This window comes from Adelges cooleyi, unplaced genomic scaffold (assembly GCF_023614345.1).
Source record: "Adelges cooleyi isolate 19-005CV unplaced genomic scaffold, UGA_ACOO_1.1 ACOO_flye_CR_arks_rails_tigmint_CR_PRNA_11, whole genome shotgun sequence".
NCBI lineage: Eukaryota > Metazoa > Arthropoda > Insecta > Hemiptera > Adelgidae > Adelges > Adelges cooleyi.
In genome coordinates this window covers 288,763-297,770 of record NW_026095763.1, presented here as the reverse complement: position 1 = coordinate 297,770, position 9,008 = coordinate 288,763, and the positions used below count along the sequence as shown (strand labels likewise).

The following is a 9,008-nucleotide window of genomic DNA, read 5'->3' as shown; positions in this document are numbered from 1 at the left end:
CGTGAACGATCGGTGCGCGGACGACATTGGGCGTACAGAAACTTGAGACATAGCTATCCGCAAACGGATGTTGCGAATCGTTGCACACGGTCAATTGTCTGGAGGAAGGGGGATAAGCAGTTCGTGAAATACGTCGGGTTGCCCGTCAAGTATAATGCGTGGATCAAACGAACGGATAGCTCAGTTTGACAATATGCTTTCAGCGGTTATTGACGTTCAGTGCGTGGTCGACTCGGACCTTCGCATGGTCATCAAAGAAATATGCATAGCGGACGCGCAAAGAGCTACACACGTGATGCATTATTGGTTGGTTCAACATCCGCCCACCTTTCGGCTGTCACTGCAAAGCACGAAAGTAAACGTTTGGTTGCAAACAAACTTTCACGGTCCCCACTATACAGACGGTCACATACCGTATTCGGAGCTGGCGCGCGTCCTAGGCGCCGTTAACAGCCGCTACACTGCTGTGTACGTCAAAGGCATCCAAAAGCGGGACCTCCTACAACGCTATCTACCGAAGTGCACGGTCATCGACCTGGAAGCTTACGGCTGTCCCAAGTGCCGGATGCTACAACAACAACAACAACACGTATGTCCATTTCACTCGGACCGCGCTCTAAACAAAACCTGTGCGAAGGCGCAATGTTTAGCCCTCCGCGTTTGGATGGATGAAAACATTGGACGGTAACGTCAAATATTGTACCAAACTTATAATTATTCTATTATGTTTTATGCAATAATATATATATATATATATATATATATATATTTGTTGTACGAATATGTAAATTTGTATTCATCTGGCTATATGTTGAACAAATAACTCACACTTTCATCGGTTTGTAATTTATTCCGCGGCACTGTGCACGCATACCCAAACCTGATGTTTTCCTGTACACACACACACACACACACACTTAACTATGTATATTTTGTACTAGCAAATATTATTACCTGATATTATTATCATTAAAGGGAAATTATTTAAAAAAGAAGTCTTGGTTTAATTTGTATTATTACTATACATTATTTACAACAAAAATAAATAAAAAAGAGTCAATCTTGGTACATTATTTACAAAAAAAATAAAAATAAAAATAAATACAAAAAGAGACAGGTCTTGACTATCATTATACATTATTTACAAAATAAAAAACTAAAAATTAAATACAAAAAGAGTCCGTCTTGGTTTAATTTACACTGTCAAATCCATCGTCACCGCCACCGGTTAGTCAATGTCCGGTTCATCGTCTGCGATACGATAATGACCCCAGGGGAGTGTCAAAAACAAATTGGGTATTTGGTACCGCTTGTCGTCTTTGTACTCCATCGCTAGTTTCGTGCACATTTCGGTGGTCAACCTATGACGTTTCGACCGAAACGTACACGTCTGTCTCATTACCTTGTGGTTTGGGATAACGAGACAGTCGTAGTAGTCTTGGGGGGTGATCGTCTTTTCCACGACCGCGCGTTGAATGCCTTTCAGCTTTTTTTTATTCATCGACGGTTCGACCGAATCGGAGCAGTACCGACTTGCTCCGAAGGCCGATGAATAATAGGACGATGTTACCACCAGCATCGTCCTACATCTTCCATAAAAGCATTTTGTTGACCAAAGGCATTCCGTATGGGTAGTCCGGACTGAAGTTGCTGGTATCGTACCTGGATAAAAAAATAAACCCATTAGTTTGTGTAAATGACCGGCAAAGCGGTCCGTGCATACTTGTCGATATCAGCCTTCATGTCAGCATAAAAATCGTCGGTTTCAACCCAATAAAACAGACTATCCGTGTCTCCATAGATGACACGCGCTTTAGAGCCATATTTGGGTACCATGTACCCGTAATGGAAGTCGTACAGAATGTATTTTGACAGCTCCAGCACGGCGAAACCCGCGTATGACGGCCGGTCGTACTTGATAACCGATTTGGTCATCTGCACGGCCGCCATGGACGGGGTAAAGATCGCCACGCTGTCGAACGTGGGTTTAGCTATCAAAACACCGGCTCCTAGTCTCTGCTTGACGTTTCTCCAGCGCGTGACAATGTGCACTTTGGGTCGTTTTTCAGGGTTCTCGAGCGCCTTGCCGTAAACCGAGTTCGACATGAGTTTTGGCAAGTTGCCCTCAAACTTTGTCCCGGTCACAGCGCGCAATCTCGTGTTCGTTTCGATGAACGGACGGATCCTAACACGCTGCCGAAACCGAAGTGCGCTATGGATTCTCCGGAGAACCACCCCGTTGGCAACGCCTTGCTGTAAGCACCTGTAATGAGTGACGTATCTGGGGGTCAAAAGTTGCGAGCTCCGCGGGGTTAAGAAATGGAACTCACCAATCGGAAGGCTCATCGCACACCCGTAAAGGTTATTTTCGTCTAACTGCATGATGTACGATAACTCTTCCGTCGAGTCAAAGTCCTCCATATATTTATTGTTGGCCTTTGCATAATGTTGATTGCATTGGACCAACCCCCCGCGGATGTTTTTCATGACGTATTGCACCTGCTCGTGCTCCGTCATGAGCTCTATTTTGACCCCTGTCATTAGCTTCATCGCATCCCAGGCTAACGAAGGGGTCGTCAGATACGCAGCTGGATCGAGCTGTAGTGCTCGAGGATACGATTCCATAAGTAGTGCACGATTCCAGAAGGTCGATTCGGCAGCGAAGATCGTCCATAGTCCTACGGAATATAGGTTAAGTTTCCTTTTCTATAAGCTATGCCAAGTAATTTATCATGATAGGATTAATCAACACCGCAGACATCATAAATCTTTAATATGGTGCCTATGTGGGGCAAATGAGCTTGGTAGCACATGGTTTAACAACACTGATTTGGTACAATTTGAAAGTCACTTAGTGTCAGCGGCTCAATTTTTATTAAATTGCGAAGACCGTAATAACGTACCTTTAGCACTCTTGTCTTTAGCACCAGGGATAAGCAATCCACACGCGTTGTGTCTTTTCCCTCAGGTGCCGATTAAATATCAGCCGCTAGGCGTATCACCTAGGTCACCTTCAATATTAACAGAACCTGATCTAATAGCATCAAGGCCCATTGGCGTAGTAAAAGGAATACCTAGATTATAATATATAAACTTCCGGAACGTTTCAAACACGTCGGCCAGTAAGTACACGTCACCGCACATGTTTACGTCACTATACTGGCCTAGTGTTTGACAGTTAAACGTTGTCCACACGGTCTGCGCGTGGCGGTATTGTTCGTCTGTGATGGTGGACAACGTCAACTGACTCAGGAAGGCGTCGAGTGGAGGTTTCCTCAAGCACCTCTGCGCTCGTTACGTATTCGTACGGGCAATACCCCTTCGTTTTCATTAACCGGAACTGTCCATCGTCCGGAAACCGGGTTCTGGTGTTCACCAGCTGGACGTCGGTCAGCGACCGCGCGGCTTCATCCAGCGACAAAGGCAGAAACCTGTCCAGAAATACCATTATTGTAGACCAAAATTACTGCTTTGTTTTTATCAGTCTTACCGGTATGAATCGATGAACCGCATGACGATTGTGTGACTCCCGCCGGTTTCGTCGTCCAACCGCAGAAACTTAGACAACGAAATGTACTTTGCTTTGGTCTTGGCGATGACTTGGATTTGATTAGTGTCGTCGGCGAGGGCGGTGGTGAGAAAATGACTATCGTAACCCGAAAAATTGTGGAGCACGATCGGTACGTAGTTCGGCACTCTCAGTTTTAAGTTACATGCGCTGTGAGCTGGGCCTCTGTATCGTCCGCTCAGGTGACAATGGTCCCGCACCTTGTCGGCCAGCGTCAACGGTTCGCGGCAGACGTAGCACGCGGTCGCCGCATCGTGCACTGCCTGCTGCGCGGGGGTAAGGGGGGTCATATCCACCGGGGAAAAATACCGTCGAGCTATGGCCTTCACGTCCCGTTCCAACCGTTCCACAAACACCGCCATGCAATTCGCACACCGGTAGAGTTCAAACTTGTCAAGTGTCGAATCGAAATCGCACTTGACAAAGTAAGCGAAACTACACGCTACGTGCTCCGCGATGTCGTATGTCCCACCGGCGTTGGGGGGGGGGGGGGCGATCGGTTTGAGGATAGCTTCGGTGTCTGCGTAGATACAGAATGGAACGGGAACGGTGTTTTTCCAATTGAAGAACTCGACGATATTTTTATCGGTTGATGGAAGAAGAACGCAACACCGCCGGCATTCGTGTTGATCCATCGCCGCTTGGTTCCTAAACGTGAGGAGACAACCGTCACACAGAAACGCTCTGTGCCCACGCCTAGACAATTGTTTCCCCACGGCGCGTGACAAGTCTGTTATCAACACATAATGACCGTCGGTGCGGTTAACTGATGTGACGTACATCAGGTTCACGTGGCTCACCCGCTTTTCGGTCGTATAGTAAAGCGGCCCTACGATCTTGTTCTCCTCCCAAGCGTACACGTTAACGCTGATCTCGTTGTCGGTTTCGAATTTTGGTATACTCTTTAAGGACACCGGCATCAAGATTCCGCGGGTTTGGAGTATACGATTGAAGTGGGGTAGCTCGTTGTCAAGACGGCCCTCTTTCGCACCAGTTATACATATAATTTTTTTATAAACTTATTATTATTATTGTTATAATCTCTTATTCTAATCATTTTTTATTTTTTTTTATTTTTCACCTTTCTTATTGGGTTGTGTGTAGACAAGTATTTGCGTGGTTGAGTATGTTTTATAGTGATACTATATTATATAATTTTATATATTTATAAGTTGTTATAATCTAAATATTACAATTTTATCAGTTTATATTTAGACTAATAATACAATTTTATTAGTTTATATTTAGACTAATAATACAATTTAAACAAAATTATTTTTTTCTTTTTACTTAGTATAATAATGGAAAACCAAATCATGGAACAATTTAACGCGGATATGGCTTATTTTTTTCATCTATTACAAAATGCGTCTGATGAAGAAACCGAACGTTAGTTCCATGAATGGTGTACGAGCAATTTCTACGAGCAGCCGTAGAAATTGCTAAAGAACATTCTCGCTTCATAAAAATGGATACATACTTTTTTCATTATGATATAAAAATTCATGATCGCCAGTATTGTGCTCAACGAAATGTACAAAAATATTACACGTGTCTACCGAGTTTGCTGGATACTATAAATATTCATGGTCATTACCGGATCGAAAAATATTCAGGGTATATTATATTATTATTATTATTTAAAACAAAAACCTATATCAATAACAATTATTTCTACAGGTATGATTCTTTTATACAAGCCGTTCAGAGAAATGTAAGTGTTAAGTGAATTATTCTACAGCCTACGCCAAAATCGTCGATTTAGTGAATCGCGATCAGCGTGCGGCGCAATTAAAAGTCTTGGCGAATACGGCTCGGACGATCGGCTACGCCTCTGGTGAATTTGGAGTAACTCAATTAAATAAAGTGGCCCCTAAAGTGAAGAAGTCGCGTGGGTCGCTTCACTTACTGAAGTTCAAAAGTGGGAAGCTGCCAAAAATGTAGCGAGCTCTCTGGCGGCGGGGACCGATTCGGACTGATTGAACTCGTGTGATGTTGTGTTGTATGTAAAGTATATTGTTGGTTTGTGGAAACCGTAAAAATAAATTATAAAAAATGCGGTGAACGACGAACTACATTTTGGAGAGATGTCGATCTCAAAACTTTTGAAAATCTCGATCCGATTCCCGATGAACAAGAAATACAGTCAGTTGTATACGGTTTTTTTCTGACTGAAGGTGTTAGAAAATCTCTTACAATATAATATGTAAAAACTTGAATTATAAAGAATAAAAATGCATCGTTCAATTGTTTAAATTAAAAAAATATAGATTTATTATTTTCAAATTGAGTAAAGTTATTTTCTTATCAATTTAAAAACATGCTATAGTAGTCTCTTAACACTATATTATTATTTATTTGTATTTACCGTAAGCTCATCGCCTAAGCTGGTCGTGAAAAAATAATGCACATTATAATAATTATGATTCATTTTTGAAGATACTATCAATTTTCGTCCGGAATATTATTCAAGAAAGCCTCAGATAGAAGATAGAGACACCAGAAATAATGCTTGCAATCACCAATTCAATTGTCGCGAACTCTATACAGTCCTCTTGGATTATATGTTATGCTCTAAAGAGCATAACGACCCTATTGACTCGATTCCAATACATTGGATTTGTGTCTGGATAATTTTTGCCTCATATACTTTATGTATGTAAATCCCTTTCCGGGCTTACTACAATTGTAAAGGCAGGTTTACAATATTTAAACCAAGAATCCAATATTTCAATAACGGTTAATGATACAGAGCGTTATTTAATAATGTTATCTACGAATAGTTTAAATATTATTATTGCCATAGAAAACTTAAAAATTATTGATATTATATTTAACACGTATTTATTATTTAATTTACTTCTCTCACAATATTCTTTTGAAACACACAATCTCGTTCCGACATGTCAAGTTCATCCATCTATTTCATCAGTAAACGACTTACACAAGAATTTAAAAGAAATAAAATTGGTCTTATCTAAAGGAACATCGTTACCTATAGACTTAGATAATATTGGATCGTACCAATTAAAGTAAAAGTAAAGCTAGTGGCGGAGGAACTGATTATGTTTATAAGCATTCACTTTCGTGGTTCAATGATATGGATTATATAATTAAAACAGCAACTGTTAAAGAAAAAGAAACACACAGTAATTTGGTAAGTAATTAAAATAGTATTATGTCATTTTCGCTAATTTGTTTTCATTTTAAACATAAAGTTAAGTAGATACTATGTAATATTGTATTATATAAGTATTGTGACGCAAAAGCCTTCACGTTCATTCTACTTTGTTGAAATGTAATTAATATTCTAAGGTAGTTTTAATGTGATTAGTTTAGTATGTCGAGGAAGACACTATTGTATGTGAAATCTTAGAAAGTATTTTGTATGAATTGATTTAACCTAGATTTATGATATAAATACCTTTGTATGTGGACAAGGGGACACACTCGTTCCACAGCTACTATTTTGTTAATGTGCTTGTTACTTCTGACTTATACATGTATCTATATTGTATTGTTATTATTGGTTTAACTTGTGTCTATAATATTAACTCTATTATTACTCAAAGTGTTTGTTTGTTATTTCTTTTGTGTTCCACTACAATTAATCTCAACATACTTGCTACAACCATACGGCGATAACAATCCCTATATGGACATTTATCTAAAATAACTCCTTATTTAGACTTAGGAACTATTATACTATTACGTCTCTGTGTTCTACATATGACGACATCCAGGAACACTACTATCAATGGTCTAGTTCTGTGTCCAACTATCACCATCCAGGGCCAACCGACCATTATAAGTACCCACTGCGAACAGGGCTAATTCGTCAGACGTCGTCCAGTATTCTACAGCTCAACGTCCTGTTATTAAGTGACCTATTGTCCAATACTTTACTGTTATTTTACATTGTGTTGATAAACGTTTCATAGTTAACATTCAAATTAAAAGTTATTACTAACTTTCGGTTGTTAATTCTGTTCTGCCTACCCTCTTCCATCCTCACACGGCCTCCAAGCATAACAGTATAAAAAGTACTAACGGCTGTAGTAAGCTGACGCTTACTCGTATATAATTATTATATTATGTATTTTTTATGAATACTTAATGTGTCGTCATAAAGACATCACATTAAGGTTGTTTTAATTCTATTTCCTAATAACACCGTGAACTGATTAGTTACTAATGCGTAGTTAACTACTTTGCAATATTAATAAGTAATAGTTGATTAGTTGATTTCCTTGTTCTAAACCTATTTTGTAGTCGTTTGTAACAATCTTCTAATTAGCATATTACTATATAAACTTACCTATTCGTGTATACAATTATTGTCAGTCTTTCAATCAAGCTATTACCTGTCAGATGAAGTTGTCATTATTGTTTTACAAAGTGTTTATTAAAAACAGTTAATTATATTATTAAAAGTGTTTTATAATAAAAGTCTATAACTTCTTATTTCATTTACCTTATGTACGTAACTCCCTTTTACGGGCTTACTACATAAATAATTGGTGTCAAAAGTGCGGACTTCGATCATTCGTGTAAATAACACCAACGGCAGCTGATTCGGCGACATTGTCAAAAGCAGTCAAACAGCTCCGCAGAGAGAAATCGACAACATTCTAAGCAGTCAGCAACCACGGCAAAAACGTCGTCACAGTGACAAAACAAGTAATTGTTAGATAATTGGCAAGTAGTTAAGTACGACGAGGACCTATTGCGGGTTAAATTAATTAAATTAAATTCAAAAAACATTAAAATGGCAGAAATTCTAACTCTAAATAACGCTATTAAAATGCTGCCAAGTTTTTCGGGTGGTTCTGAGGGAGATCTGGTTTACTTTGAGTCAAAATGTAGATTCGTTCTTGCTAACCTAGATAATCAATACACTGATAAATTATTATTAGAGATTATAAAAATGCAAATAACGGGCAGGGCATTTCAAATTATTAGATACAGGGATATCAGTTCTTTTGATGAACTAATGAACGTATTACGTTCAAACTTTGGTGTTGTGAGCGTAGCCCACACGATGGCTATCAATGTGTGTAGGCAGTAGATAAGCCTTGCAGTGCCCATCGGGTTCATTTGTTAAAATATTACTTTTTAGTCTTGATTTGTGAATTCAACTGAATTGTGCTGTGTTAGGCTCTTAATTATTGTACTACTATATACGTTATTATAAGGCTCCTTTGTGAAATACTCTATTTATATACTTATACTAATGTTACGTGGAACAATACTAATTATATTCATATTAATATTATTAATCGTGGTTATAATATAAAATAATTGACGGTATATCCTAAAATCTAAACACGTTTTGTGAAGCTGTACATTGAAGTCCACAACAGGGACATAAATTTTGGTGCCGAAACCAGGGATAACCCTATTGAAGAACCTACGGCTTGACATCGGGTTGCCGATTAGA

At 39.2% G+C, this 9,008-nt stretch overlaps 1 protein-coding gene across 3 annotated transcripts; it reads right to left on the bottom strand.

The window, feature by feature from the left end:
- Nucleotides 1-1,073: 1,073 nt before the first annotated feature.
- LOC126847634 (uncharacterized) lies at nt 1,074-3,020 on the bottom strand. 3 transcript variants are annotated; one of them, XM_050587938.1, is made up of 3 exons: nt 2,331-3,020; nt 1,724-2,263; nt 1,074-1,662 (listed from the first exon to the last, which is right to left on the bottom strand). In XM_050587938.1, exons 2-3 carry the CDS (start codon nt 2,104-2,106, stop codon nt 1,584-1,586), a joined length of 462 nt encoding a protein of 153 aa, XP_050443895.1. In that variant the 5' UTR covers nt 2,107-2,263; nt 2,331-3,020; the 3' UTR covers nt 1,074-1,583. The 3 variants fall into 3 exon arrangements, with proteins under 3 accessions (XP_050443895.1, XP_050443893.1, XP_050443892.1); XM_050587936.1 differs by having other exon boundaries at nt 1,724-2,678; nt 2,904-3,020; XM_050587935.1 differs by having other exon boundaries at nt 1,724-3,020.
- Between the last annotated feature and the right edge of the window lie 5,988 nt (nt 3,021-9,008).

What these genes read in the sequence shown, in the direction of transcription:
- LOC126847634 (XM_050587935.1), bottom strand. Translation starts at nt 2,625, where the DNA reads ATGGAATCGTATCCTCGAGCACTACAGCTCGATCCAGCTGCGTATCTG. An exon ending in ATGAAGGCTGATATCGACAA is followed by an intron (nt 1,663 to 1,723) that starts GTATGCACGGAC and finishes TTTTTTATCCAG; the next exon opens with GTACGATACCAGCAACTTCA.